The 22,622-nt window shown below is 45.3% G+C and overlaps 1 protein-coding gene across 3 annotated transcripts in view; it reads left to right on the top strand.

The window, feature by feature from the left end:
• The window catches only part of LOC137284441 (katanin-interacting protein-like), a 75,286-nt gene that overhangs the window by 1,859 nt on the left and 50,805 nt on the right, over positions 1-22,622 (top strand). For 2 of the 3 annotated variants that reach the window (XM_067816239.1, XM_067816240.1), the window contains exons 2-13: positions 1,524-1,582; positions 1,751-1,821; positions 5,235-5,401; positions 6,011-6,196; positions 7,245-7,327; positions 7,726-7,908; positions 8,699-8,764; positions 9,099-9,167; positions 10,922-11,090; positions 11,365-11,508; positions 11,892-12,058; positions 17,540-17,712. In XM_067816239.1, the coding sequence (XP_067672340.1) occupies positions 1,524-1,582; positions 1,751-1,821; positions 5,235-5,401; positions 6,011-6,196; positions 7,245-7,327; positions 7,726-7,908; positions 8,699-8,764; positions 9,099-9,167; positions 10,922-11,090; positions 11,365-11,508; positions 11,892-12,058; positions 17,540-17,712 (1,537 nt within the window). The remainder of the gene's footprint in view (positions 1-1,523; positions 1,583-1,750; positions 1,822-5,234; positions 5,402-6,010; positions 6,197-7,244; positions 7,328-7,725; positions 7,909-8,698; positions 8,765-9,098; positions 9,168-10,921; positions 11,091-11,364; positions 11,509-11,891; positions 12,059-17,539; positions 17,713-22,622) is intronic. The other variant, XM_067816241.1, reaches the window with a different exon arrangement.

Below are 22,622 nucleotides of genomic sequence, written 5' to 3' on the forward strand. Positions count from 1 at the left end.
ATAATTGGCATTGCAATTATTCACATTATATGATAGCGAACATAAGATTTCTAAACAGCAAACAAGTGTCACATGCTGCAAATAACTACTTCACTCAAAGACATTGTGAAATATTCAGTCAGACACTGAAACTGGCGGGTTAGTGACTTCTGTCTGACCACTGGCGAATCTGTCAGATTTGTCATAGGGTCAGACGCTATTTGTGAACACTGAAAAGTTTTAAGGTAACAAAGTATGCTACTGTCATTAGCTGTAATAGAAAGTATTTTTATCAGGTTTGGTCAGACTGCCAGGCTGTATTCTCCTAAATATGTTGCTGTGCCCAACCGTGGAAATGCTGAGATAAATAAACAAATTACACAGGAAAAAAATGATCAGGAGTGTGCCCAGATTTTCCATTGGGAGCTCAGGTTGCAGTGTTGCAGACTCATAATCCTCCGGAACTTTCTTGGTGGGTTCGGCTAGGTAGCGTTTCCTCATGTTCCAAGGAAAAATCCATTTCACTGTCTAGGCTGCATTTTGAGGGATCAACTTGTACCCTAGTTGATGATACCGTCCAACCTCTCCCTGTTGTAGTTTCTTTTAATCCTTAAACGTAATAATGATAAGTAAAACAATCCAAATGTTTTCAGAATATGTAAAACTGCAGCTCCATAACTGTTTCAGCATATAAACTGCAGTTGAGGCTGGTTAGTTGTAATAATATTTTTTAATATAATATTTATAAAACAGAAAAACTTGTTTTTTCTCTTGTAAGACCACCTTTGCAGGGCCTGTTGGGGCGAATATAGCCAAGAGCCAGAAAGTCTTAGCTCAACCATCGCTACTTGATGGGAGAGGAAGCATTGTTCAACCCCTGTTGTATGACAAGTGCGTTTATGCCTCAATCGCCCAAGGGGGTTGTTTGTCCACATCCAAGCGTCAGCTCAACAGAGTTTTTTTGTTTTGTGAATATTTTATTAAAAAGTATAGATACAACTGTCATAGGAGTTTTAATAGACAAAAACATGCTTATAAGCACAAGTACCCCAAGGAGTACCTTCTTCAAAGAATTCATAACCTCTACAAGTTTGTGTAAGTTTTTACTTGGTCCCAGCTGTTTCCTGTGATAGTTCATACTTCTTTGCAGTGTGCTTGTATCCTGGTGTTCTGCAGCTTTCTGTGGTAGATTATGCTTGTATGGAGTATGTTTGTATCCTCGTGTTCCGCTGTTATTTAGGTAGTTTGTTCAGGATACACAGAGGTACATGGGATACAGATCCAGCAGATATCTATAGTACCTTCCAAGGCATCAACTCATCTCCAATGGGTTGTGGAGACTGTGTTAGCATTAATGCCAGTTATTTCTGAAATACCTTTACTGATCATGGAGGTGTTGGGTTCATGCATACCGTTCCTATCTTGTTCCAGTTCATGATAGGCTTGTATGTATGCCATTAGTCTAGAGGCGTGATAGAAGCAATGTGCGAGTAGCAACATGACTATGTTTCTAGCTGGGTTAAGATGTTTGTGTTTGATTGCAGCCAGCAAATCCAGGAAGAAATGGACCAAGGGTGATCCAGTGGTCCAAGTGCCTGTTGATGTAAGTGTTGTGATGCAAATTAGTATTTGTTAAATAATTTGTGCAGCCAGTGTGTCTTCACATATTCAGCATTGTAGTATTTTTGTTATGTTATGATATATATATGTTATGTATAGAGTAGAAGGTAAATATTAACTTTCCCATGTATCATGCTGTATATTGTTTCAGGTTCAGGCAGTTCGGGAAGAAATCTTTCCCCACCATGAGGAGTACCTAATGCTGCTGCAAGAGAAGAACAGGTAAACTGGACAGTCATACTGTAAACTTGATGGTCATACCGGTAACCTGGATGGTCATACCAGTAAGCTGGAGAATGTAAGGTTGCACTAGTAGAACTGGGGCAAAATAAGTCTCCAGTACCAAAGCCGTGGCAGATGTGGACAGGAGGCACACAATGGTTTTGTTGGTTGATGGTGTTTGGGAGTGACATGAATCAGTGTTTGAAGCCACCAGGCTAGCTTTTCTTGAAACATTTGTAGCCCAACAAAACTTCTTAAACCCATTCTGAACACATTGGTTACAATCAAAGTATAGAATTCTTTGATCTATGAACATTTTGAGAATAAGGGCACAGGTCATGTACAGGCGGCTTTTATCATTATGTTAAACTGGAAATTAGAGAACAATGGTGTAAAACGTCCTTCACTCCTGCAAGAAGAAGTAAATATTTTACTTACCTTACCATAGGTCTACAGCATATTACCTCAAGCTTCGCTTAGGAGATCTGACGGAGTTGAATTGCTATTGATGGCTACCTCGCAATCGACGACTGTCAGGATACGGAAGTATCTGGATCTCCCTACTGTGCATGCGTGCAGACTCCACGAAAAACTTCACTTTTACTTCAAGCGTCGTCAGATCTAGACGTGTTTGAGTTGCTATACTTTTGTTTTTCAGTCAATGTTTGCGCAGGAACTTACATATTAGAGCCAGCATTCAACAACGCTGTCGCTTCTGGTAGATCTGCACCAATACCTGCGCTGGTGGACGATCGAGTTGAACGTCTGCAACAGAGTCTGACCAAGTTTGTGCAGGACCACAAACTTTTTTGTGCCTCGGGGTTCTGGTCTGACACAGAAGCATACTGGCACATCAGCAATCTCGATCTGGAAGCAGTGATTCTCAGACAACGCGATGGTGGTATAGCTGATTTTGAGACAAGGGACAACCAGATCCAAGTCCCTACTGGATCGGATGTTTCATTTAGCCAGCATCTTAGATGCAAACAACATTGAAGCCAGAGCTTGTCATATTCCAGGGTGCAGGAATGTACTAGCCGATGTACTCACAACCCGGGAAGCCATCCCACCCCAGTGGATGCGTCACCCAGAGATACTTCGGCTCATACGTCAGAATCACGGCCACCCACTGATAGACCTATTCGCCACGAAGTTCAGTGCTCAGTTTCCAGTATACGTGTCCAGTACCGGCGGACGTGGCGAAACTCAGACTCATGGCTAGGATCCATCTGCTTTTGGTCACGTCCTGGTGGCCAGTGAGGACGTGGTTCCCGGAGTTATGTCGCCTTGCAGAAAGAAATCCGCTCTGACTTCCAGAGTGGGATCAGTTGCTGTGCCATCCCCACAGTCGGACACTGCAACCGGACCTGGCGCGGTTTCATCTATGCGCCTGGACCATTTGCAAGGGACTTTGAGGGCCGAGAGATACTCATCTCAAGTGGCAAAGCTCATTGCCTGGGCGCACAGAGCTTCCACCCGATTACTCTGTGATGACAAGTGGGCTACTTTTGAGAAGTTCTGTGCCCAAAAGTCGCAAGACTCGTTGTTAGCGTCACCCCAATTCCTGGTAGAGTATTTACATTACTTGCGGTGTTCAAGGAAGCTCAGAGGCAGTACTATTGGGACCTACCTGTCAGCACTGAATTCAGCTTTAGCTGCCAGAGGAGATAGGAAGGTCTCAGAGATCCCCAAATTAGTCGCTATGTTAAAGCATTTAGACTGGAGGACCAAAGGTTAAAAATTCTGACTGCCCGCGTGGGACCTGAACATTGTGCTACAACACCTGAGAGGTCACCCTTACGAGCTGCTGGATAGGGCATCGTTTCACAATTTAACTAGGAAAACAGTGTTTCTGTTGGCGTTAGTGACAACAGCAAGAGTGAGCAAGATTCACGCGCTGGATGTGACCAGGATCCGATTTGAACAGACCAGACTCGGTGCTGTACACTTGGGCCTCCTCTGGGATTTCCTGGCAATGAACCAACTGACAGATCAACCAGACAGAGTGTTCACCATCCTGCCCCTTATGCCCATTATCGGGAGGATCGGATAGGATCGGGAGGAGCAGTTGCTTTGTCTGGTTCGGGCCCTCAGATTGTGTATCAAGAAGTCCTCTCCTCGTCTGGGATCTAGGAACAGTTTGTTCCTGCTTTATTCCACGGCCGCTAGAGGGGAAGTCACCAGGAACACAATTGCCTTATGGTTGAGGCAGACGATCCTGGCGGCTTAAGACGCACAGAATCTAGCTCACCCGTCGTCTAACAGCCTGAACGAGATTCAGGCGTTAGCCTCGACTATGGACCTATATAGGAACTGTACTGTTCCTGACATTATGGCTGGGTGCTTCTGGCGGTCCTCGACAGTTTTTGCAAGCCATTACTTGCGGGACTTAGCCATGGAAGATTTGGAGGACTGCAGTCTGTCGGACCACTAGTAGTTGCATAGCAACTCACTCGTCCGTCCGTCTGTCCTATAAGGTATGATCTTACTTACCTTGGTCTATAGGGGTCTTGTACTTACATGAGACAAGATACCATACCCCTCCGGTGGTTAGTACGTGACCTACTACTCTGATTCTGGTTCCAGTGACCATCACAAGAGATCGTTTTTGCAGATCGGCATGCAGAGAGAATCAGTAGTGGTCCGCCTGCCCCGAGGCATATGTGGGATCTTAAGACACTGACGGTCCTCTGGAGTCCTACACCACCATCCTGTCTGTTGTATCCATATGCTATAGACCTATGGTAAGGTAAGTAAAAAATTTGTTAAAATCTAAATATTTTAGACATTTAAATACTTACCTTACCATAGGACGTTAAGCCCCTCCCAACGCTGGATGCTCCTCCCCACTACGGACTCTTCGGTCCGAGAAGTAAAAGTGAATTTTTTTGTGGAGTCTGCACGCATGCACAGTGGGGAGATCCAGATACTTCCGAATCCTGACACTTGTCAATTGCGAGGTAGCCATTCAAGATTGAATAGCAATTCAACTCCGTCAGATCTCCTAAGCGAAGCTTGAGGTAATATGCTATAGGCCTATGGTAAGGTAAGTATTTAAATATCTAAAATATTTAGATTTTAACAATTCATATTTCATCTGTCTGTTACATGTAGAAATGTAAAGGAAGGAATTTGTACATGTTGACTTCAATATTTTCTGCTATCACCACATTTCTGAATATAGTCTCTCTTCTTGATCAGATGACAAGGGAGTAAACATGTTTCCAAATTGAAATGTGCCAGACAGTGACACCAAGCTGACATCCATAAATTCTCTCCCTTTTGTGTATCACTTTCATATGGTGTTCACATAGTTAGTTTCACATGTAGTTCATTTTATAATCCTGGAGTTCAGAGGTTTAAGTATGCTGTGGAACACGTTGATCATGTAGAACTGCATGTTGTGCACACAGGCTCATAAAGAAACTGCGGCAGAAGAACTCCCGGCAGATCCAGATGGAAAGGAAGGAGCAGGGGTTTGCTCTTTACGTGAATGGTGCCAATGCCCAGAGGGACTTGCCCATTGTGGCACCCACAGGGAAAAGTTCAGGCAAAGTCAAGTTGCCCAAGACGGCTGGAGGTAGGTCTACCACGTGTGCCAGAATGTCTGTCAGGATGATGTACTGGACGTGTACAGTCACATAAAGCAGGAGATCTGCGTCATAACCTTAATGTTTAGGGTTGAGATTCTGTGGATCCTTTGATTAGCATACATCTACAGCAGATTTCAAGGACCCCAAAATACCCTTGATATTAGTATAAGCCCTCAACAGAGATGGTAGAAGCCAGTGATGGGTGTGTCCATTTGTTGGAGTTGACAAACAGTGTACGTAAGTGTGTCCAACAGTTGCAGTTTACAAGCAATGTACATGGGTGTGTCCAACAGTTGCACTTGACAAACAATGTAGGGTTTGAATAGTCAGGTGTTTCAGTCAAAGAGACTGTCATGGCGCAATCAGAGAATCCATATAAGGAGGTCTGATAACTTGAGAGGAAGCAAAATTGTGTCTGTGTAAATTGAGTGAAAAGTTAGTGTCATGCTCTGTAATCACATTCTGTTGTCTTCTGATAATGTAATTACTCATTGTAAAGCGTGTCAAGACGTCACAACAGATGTGATCAAGAGTGATCCAGTCAAACAAATGTCTGTGAATATTTGTAGTAATGGATGCTTCTGATGTTACTTCAGAGATGCGTCGGAACATCTATTTGAACGCACAGGACCTGAAGGAGCTAGGAGCTGAAGAACGCCGTGTTCAGGAGGAGAAGCAGCGAGCTCGCACTGCTCCCTCCAAGACTCGCAGGAAAGGCTGGAATGTTGGGTCTGTGGACATAACCACCGCTTCAGGGGACAAGAGAAAAGTCAGGGCACCAAGTAAGTACTTCACATGTCAGGTATTTCACAGGCTGAACTAGGACAGATTTCACTGTGCCAGGACACATTTCACTCTGCCACGGACATGTCACACATTTCATTCTGCCAGGACAGTTTCACTCTGTAAGAACACATGCCACTCTGCCAGGACACATTTCATTCTGCCAGGACAAATTTCACTCTGCCACAGTCACATGTCATCCTGCCAGGACACATTTGACTCAGACAAGGACACATGTCACGCTACCAGGACACAATTTCACTCTGCCATGGTCACATTTCACTCTGCCAGGACACATTTCACTTTGACAAGGAGACATGTCATGTTGCCAGGACACATTTCACTCTGCCAGGACACATTTCACTCTGACAAGGACACATTTCACTCTGACAAGGACACATTTCACTCTGCCAAGACACACTTCATTCTGCCAAGACACAGTTCACTCTGTCAGGACGCATTTGACTCTGCTGGGATACATTTCAATCTGCCTGGACACGTCTCACTCTGCCAGTATAGATGTCCCTCTGCCAGAACACATTTCTTTCTGCCGGAACATATTTCACTCTGCCAAGACACATTTACCTTATCTCAGGTTACAGGTTTTGTTCATTGATAGAGGGGTATCATGTTGAGACGTGGCAGCTTTTAGCTTGCAGACATTTTCCTAAAGTTGACATGGTGCCATGTCATGACACCATGATTCAATGAACCGAGTAGCTTGCTTTTCTCAGTTTTTACCCTTGCTGCAATATCACCATGACACCATGGTGATATTAATGAACCTGGTTGTCATGGTAATAATATAACTTCTCGCATTAATCAGTATGTGATAGTCCAATCTTACTGTCTCAGTATGAAAAAGAATCCAATTTCAAATAAAATAGCAAGCAGTTTATTCCAGGCACCAAAATGCAATATGCAGGGTTGTCTCCCTTAGTAATACTAGGAGCCACAGAATATTTGTCCAGATGTAATCCTTGGTCAGTCACATCCATGCCCTTAATTGTACCATGGTTGTATGCTTATCGCATGATTCTGTATTAGATAATATGACGGGGAACTACGAGGATGACTTTGAGATGGATGACAGTGGTGACTACCGCAGCTCTGGAGATGAGAGAGACCAGGTGAGTCCATTCGTTTGTTCCACGTTAATTATTGATTTGCTGTGCGCATGTGCATAGCATGTTAAAATATCTACAGGCGAACTTCCGCTTTGGTCATATGCTTTAAACATACAGCCAAAGTGAAAGTTCATCAGCAGATATTTTTACCCACCTTGTGCATGTGCACAGCGAGTCTAAAATTAATGTGAAACCAATGAATGACTGTATCATGTAAATGTTGTACAGAGTGTAAAAAGGGTTGCTATGTGTGTGGCTGCTCTATGAAGAACTTTTGCAATCATATCACTTTATGAAATGTTGATAGCCAATATACAGAAAATTCTTTTTATATTAAGGTAAATGATCTTAGCAGATATAATGAATGACATGTGATCATGATGTGTCTTCACTTGGAACAGAGGTATGACTCTGACAGTGACCCAGATGCTCGTGGCTGTGACAGCAGCCGCCCCTCCAGCAGCAGCAGCAGCAGCAGGCCAAGCAGCAGCCGTAAAACAAGCTACCTCAAACGCAAGGCAGCCCAGATACGTGAGGAGGAGGAACTCAATGACCGTCTGACTCTTACATTGGCAGACATTAGGGTAAGGAGTTTTGTCCGACTCTAAAACCTCAAGACATTAGGAGTAAAGAGTTTCATCAGACTCTGACACACTGGAACATATTAGGGTAGGGGGTTGTCCGATTCTCACACTGGAACACGTTAGGGAAGGGGTTTTTCTGATTCTCACACTGGAACACGTTAGGGAAGGGGGTTTTCTGATTCTCACACTGGAACACGTTAGGGAAGGGGGTTTTCTGATTCTCACACTGGAACATGATAGGGTAGGGGTTTTTCCGACTCTCACACTGCAACATGTTAGGGTAAGGAGTTGTCTGACTGTCACACTACAAGACATTATGGGTAAAGGGGTATCCGACTCTCACACTGCAACATGTTAGGGTAAGGAGTTGTCTGACTGTCACACCACAAGACATTATGGGTAAAGGGGTATCCGACTCTCGCACTGGAGCATTTTAGGGTAGGGGATTTTCTGACTATCACACTGGAATACGTTAGGGTAGGGGCTTTTCTGACTTTCACACTGGAACATGTTAGGGTAGGGGATTTTCTGACTCTCACATAGGAACACGTTAGCGTAGGGCGTTTTCCCACTCTCACACTGCAACATGTTAGGGTAAGGAGTTGTCTGACTGTCACACTACAAGACATTATGGGTAAGGAATTGTCCGACTTTCACACTGACAGACATTAGGGTCAGAAGATGACATCTAACAATCTTGAATGGTGCTATATGAGATGTCTCTTATGCTTATATGTACAGAGTCTGTGTGTCGTGTGTGATGTCTGACATGTTCTTGACTTCTCTCTAGCGGTTGCGGCAGAGCCTGGAGATGAATGCCAGCATCAGGCAGAGTCTTGCTATGGAAGTCAGCTCAGTAAGTTGCCACGGTTATTTCAATCCACTCACACCATCTGGATCAACATCATGCTGAAATATTTTGTTCTTGTTTCCTTCCCTAATCTGTGTCATTTGTTCTGAGCACCATTGAAATATGGTTAACTTACTTCACAGACATGAGACTTGTGTTTTTGTTTTAATTGCATCACCCTTTCATCTGTCATATGGTATTTCAACTTGATTATATATATACATATATCAACATGATCAAGCTATTTCATCTATCTCTCAAGCGTGATTTAATGTTGGTACGTTTTGCCTGTCATATATGATATTTCTGTGTACTCTTAAATGACCTGTCTGCCTATCAGGGCCTCCCCCAATTGTCCACCAACCCGTACAGGGCCCCTCCACGACGCCAGGAGTTGATACAGTTGAAGGTTTGATGTTGATGTTGGCATGCTGGGGCTGTTGGTGTTACTGACGTTGCTACTGTTACTGACGTTGCCACTGTTGCTGCTAGTTGTAACTTGCAGATGAGAATGTGAAACCAGTCTGTTCTTTCCATGAACTCTCATCCAAGATTATTGCATGTTGAATCATGTATTCCTGCTGTTAGTGTCACTGGCGTCCAGCTAAAACAACCCTACCTCTGTTTAACACATCATTGGCTTTACCCACATAGATCTCACACTCTTGTAGCTAACATCTACCATAATGGCTGTGGTCCAGGGGGTAATCTTGTTAAAGTATGGAAGTAAGGCTTGATGTAAGTCGATGTGAAAGTCTGGACGATACGACCATCTAAGATCCGACCCTGGTCACAAGGGAGCATTGTAGTCCAGGTATGTGACTGATGAAACTGGTCATGCAGGGTGCTTCTCATCAGGGTGTTATTATGATGCTGGAGTTTGGATCCTAGGGTTCACCTCCTCATCATCTTCAGACTCTCCATCACTGCTAACACTATTTCTGAACCCACACAGGTAATCCAGCATATGACAGTCTGCAACTATGTAAGTAGTAGATCAGTCAGTCCTCGGGATGTAAGTGTTCCTGCCAGTGTTACTAATCACTGAGCTTGTAAGGGACATAGTACGTCAGTTGAATGCAACCTGTCCTGAGTTACCTGTCTAACATCCCTCACAGACAGCCCCTAGTTATCAGAACCACATATCTCTAACATCAGATTAACATCTTGGCTGACAATGAGGAATCTGTCTCTCATCACCTATTTGCCTCATTGTTAACGGAACCACATAACATTAACGGTAAACATTCTGAAACTCAAGGATCACTGTGGGCTTAATTAGACCTAGTTGATTTCAGGGCTGTAACTATCCAGAAAGGATGGCACATATTATGGGAGTCATTTTAGTTTCCCCTTAAAGTGTATGGTTGCAGCCCTTGTAGTTTGCATGTACAGGTTTAGTCTGAGACGATGCATGTGGTGCAGCTGGTCAGTGTTTGGAAGCTTATTGAAGAACCCTGGGTTAGTGTAGACTGGGTTACCTGCCATGTTTGTAAGGGTGTGCTGCCTTCAGGAAGGATCAGTTTTCAAACATGTCATTTCCATTTGCAGTGTGGCTGCAGTACTGCTTGTAATGTGTGTATGTCATCTCCTTGATATAATGTGGGCATCAGGTTTATGTAGCACAGTTGCCATGGATACTGTTTCGTGTCACATTTCTGCACATTATGAAGTATATTGATGTACGCTCAGAATATTGTGAAAAGGGAAATTAACTGCCAGTGCCTCTATTGGTATGTTATTGGCCTGCTTCATGGTTGTGTTGCTGGCAGGGTTTTGGAATGATTTCATGTCTTACTGCATTGTCCCCTTGTCTTTTTGGTCATCACACTCTCTGTTATGACACAAACCATATTTTCAGTGTGCAGAAACATTTGTCAAGACGCTTTTTCATGGGTTTCAACTTTTATCTGAAAACATTGAATTCAAACAAATTTAACTATTATGTAATTATTCATAGTTACTAGAAATATCAGCTGTTTCTTTCATGTTTCAACAGATTCTTTTCTTCCCTATTTCTAATTTTCAACTTAAACACCACCACCGCCTTTTGTCATGTTGCATTTGACTCTGGTTGACCTTTGTACTACTGTTCCACATCTACCAGCTGACTGGTCAGCTGCCAAAGTGATGTGCCACTACTGAACCTGTTGTGTCTTGTAGGAGGAGGAAGACATGGCCCATGCGTCCACCATCGATGAAGAAGAGGAGATTGAGGAGGACCTGTCACCAGGGGGCAGCACTGGCCCAGACAGTCCAACCTGCCCCATCAACAATGTCATGAAACCGAATGAGACAATCGTACTTGAGTTTGCCCCACTGCCATCTAAAGGTATGTAAGCAGCCTTGAGTGTCAGTGTAGGCAGGGGATTGAGCATAGATTTACACTACTTTCAGCAATATTACAGTGGGGAACACCAGACATGGGCTTCACTATTTCTTCACTGTGTCTTCACTATTTCTTCACATAGCTTACTCTAGAGGTGTACTCATAATTAGAAGACATATTCATGCACAATATTATGCCGTCGCATGGGAAATTGATGACTTTGTTTCCTGCATTGCCGTGTTACTCAGAATAATAGATCTTGTAATTTGTGTTCCAGGAAAAGTTGAAAGAAATTTGTCTGCTGCACGAAAGAAGAACACAGATATTGATGCCTCCCTCAATTCCAAACAGAAGCCACGCCCGCTCCCAAGCCCCAAAGGCACACCGTCCTCTACCCCCAGGGATTTACGGCTTCAGTCAGGTAAGTGTAGCAGCTAGCTTGTGCCTGTTGTTTTCAACACACAGTTCACTTTCCCTTCGCTATGTTTTCAAGACTCTACTGATGGTTTAATCCCTCTGAGACCCTGTTCGTAAGTGAGACAGCCTACAAATCCTGAGACCCTGTTCGTAAGTGAGACAGCCTACAAATCCTGAGACCCTGTTCATAAGTGAGACAGCCTAAAAATCCTGAGACCCTGTTCGTAAGTGAGACAGCCTACAAATCCTGAGACCCTGTTCATGCTACATACTCTTCACATTGAAGACCTTTGTATCATATGGTTCAGTGTCTACAAATCTGTGAGCATCATTGTTAGTGTCATGTGCTTCTGTATCACTATGTTGATGGACAAAGTCTCTCTACAGTGCCACAATCCAGGAAGTCCCTGAAGCCTCTGTCAGCCAACCGGAAGAGTGATGACCCCCATCTGGACTCCCGGGAGGAGGCATCTGCAGTCTTACAGGCCTTACACGAGGAGAACTCAAAAGCCACCCGCTTTAACAAAGATGTTAGTAAAAGTCCTCGTCCAGAGGTGAGTGGTTTGATTTTTCACTGAGTGTGCATGTTCCCTCAGTCTCTCACTGACTCAGCATATGTGCAGAGTTGCCACCGTTACCCATATATGGACATGCCTGTTGTTAAGGTATTGTCAGAAATACAAAAAAAATGATTTTTCACATTTATATCTACAATTTATGTAGTTAATATGTGAAAGTGTGAAATACCTGTTAAACATAGTTCGGCCTGACAACAGTTCCAGTGGTAGGGAGATAGGAAATGAAGAAAAAGGACTTTGCTGAGGAGAGATTAGAGCAGATATGAGCAATGCAGTATTTTTTCTAAAGTGATTTATTTAGAACAGACCATGACTTTATGCAAATTGTGCAATGATATTGTGTTACAAGTGACACTTTTTAAATGCCCTTTCTAAAATTAAACTTCTCTTCATTATAGACGATTGCTGGCGCCAAAAATAATAACATTAATACTGAAACTATTATGTATGTAGTAATGTAACTAGTATGCATTTAGGTTTCTAACTTTCACTATAAAAGGAGACAGGTAGGAGGGGTCATCTCAAACGATGTGTCAGGACGAGATGACACAAACGGTAAGTAGGGGTCTAGCTGGGAGACCGAGATAGCAGCTGAGATATTAATATTCAGTCCTGTGGTCATGCCGTTGGGACATTTTGAGACATTTGATAAGATGGCTGAATGAAGTCTTACTGTGGGTATCGTACACCTTTACGTATCTCAACCTGTTTTGGGGCTTGTACTCTGTATCCCTAAATTCTTTTTCATAGAGATCCTCTTTGGGGTACTTATAAGCATTTAAATGTTCTTTAAATTCTTGCGACAGTTGTAACTATATTTTTCAATAAAAATATGTACAAAATAAAAAACATTGTTTTTGTCTTGTGAGACCACCCCTACAGGGCCCCTGGCCCCGTGACCGCCAAGAGCAAGTAACTCTTCAGACTATGGCCTCCAGCAAAACACTTCCTTTTCTGTCGCTCCGTCTGTGAAGACGTGCTACAGCGATTCAGAGATTCTTGCTTCTAAGAAACACAAGACAAGTACTAAGATGAGTAACTCAGAGGCTCAAACTGTATGTATGGTTTCTTTATTAGACGCATGGGCGCCTTAGGAATCATTTTTTACAGTTTACTTGTCAAAATGTTGTAACTTTTTTGCTGTCCCTGTTGGTAGCCACGTGGTTGGCATAATGGTGGAAGGCAAGCTTTTTTCCCGCCAAAACTTTTAAGTTTTCAGGGCGGTCTTTTTAAAGTAAGCATTTGTCAGCTATACTTTTCATGTATTTTATTAATACTATTTCCATATTATCTCCATATTTACTACAATTTGTATAAATTAGTCGTAAATTATGGTGTGGTGGCACTTAGCTTTTACCTTAACTACGTGGGTAGTTTTAGTTATTTAGCTTTGCGCCCATGAGTGTTTTGTTTCATTTATTGTTACATTACACAACACAAGGGGTTATTTGTTGCTTTGCAGTTTAAATCCTGCTCAACATGCAAATCCTCTATTTGTCTTAGACGTTTGTCTAAGGTGCCTGGTTGAATGTCACCATGATGACCAGTCATGTGATGTGTGCGAGAGATTTACCCCCCAGACAAGAAAGTCAAGACATGCTGACTTTTTGTTTTACTCCAACCTACATAAGGCAGTGTGTGTGTGTGTGTGTGTGTGTGTGTGTGGGATATTTGGGCTCAGGACCCTCCATCCAAGCATTCACACAAAAAGAAAGGCGCAGCTTCCTCTTCGGAGGGGTTGGCTAAGAAGGCCAGGGTGTCTAGGGACCCTTCCCCTTCTCCTGCCACTGTATCCTCTGCACCAACCCCTACTTCTCAATCACCATTAATTTCTGTTGATTCCATTAATGCCTTGTTACAGCAACAGATGTCCTCGGACCAATCAATGATAGATTCTGTCGGGCACTGTCGGGTTTCCGAAAGGAACTTGACGCCCGATCTTCATTGAGCGGCCATGGTGGTTCACTTGAGGGAGGCCGCGGCCCGGGCTTAGGCTCGGAGAGCGCTCCTCCCTCTGGGCAGCCGTCCTGCGCTTCGGGCGCTCAGTCGGATTTGCCTAGGGCTTTCGGCCCCAGCTTGTCCCGTGGGGCAACGACGCCCAGTGTCGGCAGCTCAACTTTGGTGAGCGCGCCTAGTGCCACAGTAGGCAGCCTAGTGCTGCCCAGCCGCTGGGGGTATCGGCACCCCGTCCATGTCCTGGGCTCTCGAGTCACCCTCCGCTGGGGGGCTTGCCTCAGTTGCCCAGGCGACCTAGTTCGGGCTCTGGCAGGGGCGAACCTAGTGTCTCGGTCCTTCTCAGTCCTTCTGTTCCTTCAAGTTCCGTCTCAGTAGCGCCCTTGACAGACTCACTTTATGGCGAGGGTTCCCTGTCTGAGGAGCGTGAGGAGATGGATATGGAGGAGGAGGGAACTGGGGAGGAGTGCGAGTCGGAGGTCCCGTACTCGTTCGGTTCGTCCCCTAGACAGGTTAGAGAGAAAATTGCCAAGGTCCTACCTCAGGTTTCTATTCCTGTGTCGGAGCCCAACCCCTTGGAGTTTCGGCTTCCCGGGGAGGCGTTCGCGCCTACTAAGGTCGCCAAGGCGAGGTTGCGCATGCTCCCATCGCTGGTTGGGGAGATAGTGAATCCTCTGCTTTCGGGTACCCGGTCGCGTTTTGATCTCCCAGAAGTCCCTGTAGGCAGCAGGCTGTCACTATTCCTTTCGGAATGGCAGGCAGCCACTTCATATCCCTGGGTCCTGTCCACAGTCAGGGATGGCCATATGCCACAGTGGAAGCGACACCCTCCACGCTTCTCAGGGATTCGGCACACGCCGGTGCCGTTCTCCCGGGAAAAAGCAGAGGTCCTCCGTGCCGAGGTCCAGTCATTACTGGACAAGGCAGCCATCGAGGTGGTTCCAGAAGGTCAACAAGAAGACGGGTTTTAATCCACATACTTCCTTGTGACCAAGTAGGATGGAGGGTTCAGACCTATCTTGAATCTCAAGGGGCTGAACAAGCTCATGGAGGTTCCGTGCTTCAGGATGGAGACACTGCGGTCAGTGATCTCTTCCATGGAGACAGGGGATTGGCTCATGTCAATCGATCTCAAGGACGCTTACCTCCATGTTCCGATACACTCAGAGTTCAAGAAATACCTTCAGTTTTCGTTCGACGGGAAGTGTTATCAGTTTCAGGTTCATCCCTTCGTCATCTCCACAGCGCCATGGGTGTTCACCAAACTTATGTTGATTCCGGCTCAGCTAGCCAGGTCACAGGGCAGGTGTACCGGGACGATTGGCTTTTGAGGGCCCTTGGGCTCCTGTTATCACACGATGCCACTCAGCAAGTGATGGACATCCTGTTAAAGCTCGGCTGGATCATCAATCTCAAGAAATCAGACCTGACACCCACGCAGGATCTGGTGTTCTTGGGGGCACGGTTCAATACGGCACAGGGGATTGTTTGCCTAGCCCCAGACCGCATCATCAAAGTTCAGAGAACTGTACTTAGTTTCTCGAGTCCCCCAGGGCCACAGCAAGAACTTCATTTGCTGGGTACTATGGCGGCTACAGTGGACGTGGTCTGGCGTGCGATTTTGAGGATGCGACCCATTCAACAGGCGTTAGCCCAGTTGTGGTCCCATTCGGAGAGCTACGAGACTGTTCTCGAGACTCCCGCTTGGTTGATTCTTCACCTGCAGTGGTGGACGGAAGTCGGAAATCTGTCCAGGGGGATCCCCTGGCAAGGCTGGCCTTCCGGCAAACAAGCAGACCATATCTAGGTGGCTTGTCTCTGCCATTTGTATGGGATACACCTCGAAAGGTCGTACGCCCCCTGAGGGTTTGAAAGCTCATTCGGTTAGGGCTGTGGCGACGTCTAAGGCATAAGCGTCTGCCTTGCCCATTGAGGAGATCTGCTCCGCGGCTATTTGGAGCCGACCGAGCACGTTCATCTGTCATTACCAGTTAGACAGACTGTCAAGCGAACATGTTGGTTTGGCCAGTCAGTTCTCACCAGTTGGCAGGGCACAAGTGCCCTAGCCGATTGAGCTACCCTCGCAATTGATGAACGATCATTTGACATTGTAGCTGCAACAAGTAGACTGGTGGTGGTGTCTTACTGTATACTTTCCATCTTTTATCCCGGTGGTGGGCTCTATTATGGTGGTGGTATTTTTGCTTTACCGGTCTAGACTGTCTGAGTCCTTCCCTAGCACCTTGGCCGGTGCCCCCGTTTTTTGAGAAAAAAAGGGGAGGGGGGGGGGGGCAATTTTTTATAGGCATCCTACGGCTTTCTCGTAGAATGGTAGGGTTAGACCGTGTACTAGCCTGGCCCTGGTCACGTGACCAGGTAAGTTTGATTCCTTGTTACTTTCAGTTTATAATAAAGGTTATCATCTTATGTCAGGTTTATGAGCAGACAGAATGCCTCTCCCTAAGATCAGTCTTTAGGAGTCTGTCTTATGCTTATAAGTACCCCAAGGAGGATCTCTGAAAAAGAATCGAACAAACCTGTAGAGGTTGCAGATTCTTTGAATAGAGTCCTCCTTGGGGTACGGCCACCCACCTCTCCACATTCTGTCTGTATTGCTTACAGAACGGAAGTGTTTTGCTGGAGGCTATAGTCTGAAGAGTTACCTGCTCTTGGCTGTCACGGGGCCAGGGGCCCTGTTGGGGTGGTCTCACAAGACAAAAACTATGTTTTTTGTTTTGTACATATTTTTATTGAAAAAATATAGTTACAACTGTCGCAAGAATTCAAAGAACATTTAAATGCTTATAAGGACCCCAAGGAGGACTCTATTCAAAGAATCTGCAACCTCTACAGGTTTGTTCGAATTTTCACATTTGCAAAAAGCATATGTCGATTTAACCCACATCGACCTAACTGGGCATTCAGTGGGATGCGTAATAGGATGTCTAGAAAAGCATGTTTTCTTGTAAAATCATGCAAAATTACGAGTAGCTGCTGAACACAGAAGATCAGACTGTAGTTGGCAATAAATCACTCAGCCAGGTATGACAACATACCGTCGACTCAACTGGCATGTAATGCTCATGCTGGCTACTGGCTCAAGATTCCGCCTCAAAGATATTTAATGTCTGCCCTTGTGAACTGAATATGTCTCATCTGTTGATTAACATCTTGCATGTCTCTTTTCATAAAGTTTATTTTTTCCACTTCCAACAGTACTTGAGCACCAAACCTTGTGTGTGCATAAACTGTTTTACGAAAGTATGATTCAGATTAATAATCTTATTCCTCGGTTCACTTTGTACAGATGTTCCTGTAGTCCCTGATTCTGTTACTCACAGAGTTGCCTCCCTTACCAATGCAAGGACATGCTCTGATTTTGATATCTTATCAGGATATAAACCACTTTCCCAAAGTTTTCCCGCTGCTTCCAGTGAAGGTGACATATTATGTTTGACAAGAACATTTTGCATTTTATGTGTGAGTCACTGTTTTCCCTTTCAGCTAAGGCCAAGTTCTAGTGACCCTCAGCGCTCCAAATCCCGACTGTCATCTCTTGGGTCAGCGGAGAGGTTGTCGCCCACCAAAATCCACTCAGCTGGGTCTGTGGATCCTTCGGCCCTCACAGACGAGCGTGTGTCCGAAATAGTCACCAAGGTCATGGTCATGCCACCCAAGTAAGTAGCACTATCAAATGTACCAGCTGAAATGCTTCATGGTCCTGCCACCCAAGTAAGTTAAACTATCAAATGTACCGGCTGATATGCTGCATGGTCCTGCCACCCAACTAAGTAACGCTATCAAGTGTACCAGCTGATGTGCTTCATGGTCCTGCCACCCAAGTAAGGAACACTATCAAATGTACCAGCTGATGTGCTTCATGGTCCTGCCACCCAAGTAAGCAACACTATCACTATCAAATGTACCAGCTGATGTGCTTCATGGTCCTGCCACCCAAGTAAGTAGCACTATCAAATGTACCAGCTGAAATGCTTCATGGTCCTGCCACCCAAGTAAGCAACACTATCACTATCAAATGTACCAGCTGATGTGCTTCATGGTCCTGCCACCCAAGTAAGCAACACTATCACTATCAAATGTACCAGCTGATGTGCTTCATGGTCCTGCCACCCAAGTAAGCAAGACTATCAAATGTACCAGCTGATGTGGTGCATGGTCCTGCCACCCAAGTAAGCAACACTATCACTATCAAGTGTACCAGCTGATGTGCTTCATGGTCCTGCCACCCAAGTAAGCAACACTATCACTATCAAATGTACCAGCTGATGTGCTTCATGGTCCTGCCACCCAAGTAAGTAAGACTATCAAATGTACCAGCTGATGTGCTTCATGGTCCTGCCACCCAAGTAAGCAACACTATCACTATCAAGTGTACCAGCTGATGTGCTTCATGGTCCTGCCACCCAAGTAAGCAACACTATCACTATCAAATGTACCAGCTGAAATGCTTCATGGTCCTGCCACCCAAGTAAGCAAGACTATCAAATGTACCAGCTGATGTGGTGCATGGTCCTGCCACCCAAGTAAGCAACACTATCACTATCAAATGTACCAGCTGATGTGCTTCATGGTCCTGCCACCCAAGTAAGCAACACTATCAAATGTACCAGCTGATGTGCTTCATGGTCCTGCCACCCAAGTAAGCAACACTATCACTATCAAGTGTACCAGCTGATGTGCTTCATGGTCCTGCCACCCAAGTAAGCAACACTATCAAATGTACCAGCTGATGTGGTGCATGGTCCTGCCACCCAAGTAAGCAACACTATCACTATCAAATGTACCAGCTGAAATGCTTCATGGTCCTGCCACCCAAGTAAGTTAAACTATCAAATGTACCGGCTGATATGCTGCATGGTCCTGCCACCCAACTAAGTAACGCTATCAAGTGTACCAGCTGATGTGCTTCATGGTCCTGCCACCCAAGTAAGCAACACTATCACTATCAAATGTACCAGCTGAAATGCTTCATGGTCCTGCCCACCCAAGTAAGGAACACTATCAAATGTACCAGCTGATGTGCTTCATGGTCCTGCCACCCAAGTAAGCAACACTATCAAATGTACCAGCTGATGTGCTTCATGGTCCTGCCACCCAAGTAAGCAACACTATCACTATCAAATGTACCAGCTGATGTGGTGCATGGTCCTGCCACTCAAGTAAGCAACACTATCAAATGTACCAGCTGATGTGGTGCATGGTCCTGCCACCCAAGTAAGCAACACTATCACTATCAAATGTACCAGCTGAAATGCTTCATGGTCCTGCCACCCAAGTAAGTTAAACTATCAAATGTACCGGCTGATATGCTGCATGGTCCTGCCACCCAACTAAGTAACGCTATCAAGTGTACCAGCTGATGTGCTTCATGGTCCTGCCACCCAAGTAAGCAACACTATCACTATCAAGTGTACCAGCTGATGTGCTTCATGGTCCTGCCACCCAAGTAAGCAACACTATCACTATCAAAGTACCAGCTGAAATGCTTCATGGTCCTGCCACCCAAGTAAGGAACACTATCAAATGTACCAGCTGATGTGCTTCATGGTCCTGCCACCCAAGTAAGCAAGACTATCAAATGTACCAGCTGATGTGCTTCATGGTCCTGCCACCCAAGTAAGCAACACTATCACTATCAAATGTACCAGCTGATGTGCTTCATGGTCCTGCCACCCAAGTAAGCAAGACTATCAAATGTACCAGCTGATGTGGTGCATGGTCCTGCCACCCAAGTAAGCAAGACTATCAAATGTACCAGCTGATGTGGTGCATGGTCCTGCCACCCAAGTAAGTAACACTGTCAAATGTACCAGCTGATGTGCTTCATGGTCCTGCCACCCAAGTAAGTAACACTATCACTATCAAATGTACCAGCTGAAATGCTTCATGGTCCTGCCCACCCAAGTAAGGAACACTATCAAATGTACCAGCTGATGTGCTTCATGGTCCTGCCACCCAAGTAAGCAACACTATCAAATGTACCAGCTGATGTGCTTCATGGTCCTGCCACCCAAGTAAGCAACACTATCACTATCAAATGTACCAGCTGATGTGGTGCATGGTCCTGCCACTCAAGTAAGCAACACTATCAAATGTACCAGCTGATGTGGTGCATGGTCCTGCCACCCAAGTAAGCAACACTATCACTATCAAATGTACCAGCTGAAATGCTTCATGGTCCTGCCACCCAAGTAAGTTAAACTATCAAATGTACCGGCTGATATGCTGCATGGTCCTGCCACCCAACTAAGTAACGCTATCAAGTGTACCAGCTGATGTGCTTCATGGTCCTGCCACCCAAGTAAGCAACACTATCACTATCAAGTGTACCAGCTGATGTGCTTCATGGTCCTGCCACCCAAGTAAGCAACACTATCACTATCAAAGTACCAGCTGAAATGCTTCATGGTCCTGCCACCCAAGTAAGGAACACTATCAAATGTACCAGCTGATGTGCTTCATGGTCCTGCCACCCAAGTAAGCAAGACTATCAAATGTACCAGCTGATGTGCTTCATGGTCCTGCCACCCAAGTAAGCAACACTATCACTATCAAATGTACCAGCTGATGTGCTTCATGGTCCTGCCACCCAAGTAAGCAAGACTATCAAATGTACCAGCTGATGTGGTGCATGGTCCTGCCACCCAAGTAAGCAAGACTATCAAATGTACCAGCTGATGTGGTGCATGGTCCTGCCACCCAAGTAAGCAACACTATCACTATCAAATGTACCAGCTGATGTGCTTCATGGTCCTGCCACCCAAGTAAGCAACACTATCAAATGTACCAGCTGATGTGCTTCATGGTCCTGCCACCCAAGTAAGCAACACTATCACTATCAAGTGTACCAGCTGATGTGCTTCATGGTCCTGCCACCCAAGTAAGCAACACTATCAAATGTACCAGCTGATGTGGTGCATGGTCCTGCCACCCAAGTAAGCAACACTATCACTATCAAATGTACCAGCTGAAATGCTTCATGGTCCTGCCACCCAAGTAAGTTAAACTATCAAATGTACCGGCTGATATGCTGCATGGTCCTGCCACCCAACTAAGTAACGCTATCAAGTGTACCAGCTGATGTGCTTCATGGTCCTGCCACCCAAGTAAGCAACACTATCACTATCAAATGTACCAGCTGAAATGCTTCATGGTCCTGCCCACCCAAGTAAGGAACACTATCAAATGTACCAGCTGATGTGCTTCATGGTCCTGCCACCCAAGTAAGCAACACTATCAAATGTACCAGCTGATGTGCTTCATGGTCCTGCCACCCAAGTAAGCAACACTATCACTATCAAATGTACCAGCTGATGTGGTGCATGGTCCTGCCACTCAAGTAAGCAACACTATCAAATGTACCAGCTGATGTGGTGCATGGTCCTGCCACCCAAGTAAGCAACACTATCACTATCAAATGTACCAGCTGAAATGCTTCATGGTCCTGCCACCCAAGTAAGTTAAACTATCAAATGTACCAGCTGATATGCTGCATGGTCCTGCCACCCAACTAAGTAACGCTATCAAGTGTACCAGCTGATGTGCTTCATGGTCCTGCCACCCAAGTAAGCAACACTATCACTATCAAGTGTACCAGCTGATGTGCTTCATGGTCCTGCCACCCAAGTAAGCAACACTATCACTATCAAAGTACCAGCTGAAATGCTTCATGGTCCTGCCACCCAAGTAAGGAACACTATCAAATGTACCAGCTGATGTGCTTCATGGTCCTGCCACCCAAGTAAGCAAGACTATCAAATGTACCAGCTGATGTGCTTCATGGTCCTGCCACCCAAGTAAGCAACACTATCACTATCAAATGTACCAGCTGATGTGCTTCATGGTCCTGCCACCCAAGTAAGCAAGACTATCAAATGTACCAGCTGATGTGGTGCATGGTCCTGCCACCCAAGTAAGCAAGACTATCAAATGTACCAGCTGATGTGGTGCATGGTCCTGCCACCCAAGTAAGTAACACTGTCAAATGTACCAGCTGATGTGCTTCATGGTCCTGCCACCCAAGTAAGTAACACTATCAAATGTACCAGCTGATGTGGTGCATGGTCCTGCCACCCAAGTAAGCAACACTATCACTATCAAATGTACCAGCTGATGTGGTGCATGGTCCTGCCACCCAAGTAAGCAAGACTATCAAATGTACCAGCTGATGTGGTGCATGGTCCTGCCACCCAAGTAAGCAAGACTATCAAATGTACCAGCTGATGTGGTGCATGGTCCTGCCACCCAAGTAAGTAACACTGTCAAATGTACCAGCTGATGTGCTTCATGGTCCTGCCACCCAAGTAAGTAACACTATCAAATGTACCAGCTGATGTGGTGCATGGTCCTGCCACCCAAGTAAGCAACACTATCACTATCAAATGTACCAGCTGATGTGGTGCATGGTCCTGCCACCCAAGTAAGCAACACTATCAAATGTACCAGCTGATGTGCTTCATGGTCCTGCCACCCAAGTAAGTAACACTATCAAATGTACCAGCTGATGTGCTTCATGGTCCTGCCACCCAAGTAAGCAACACTATCACTATCAAATGTACCAGCTGAT

This window comes from Haliotis asinina, chromosome 5 (genome assembly GCF_037392515.1).
Source record: "Haliotis asinina isolate JCU_RB_2024 chromosome 5, JCU_Hal_asi_v2, whole genome shotgun sequence".
Taxonomy (NCBI): Eukaryota; Metazoa; Mollusca; class Gastropoda; order Lepetellida; family Haliotidae; genus Haliotis; species Haliotis asinina.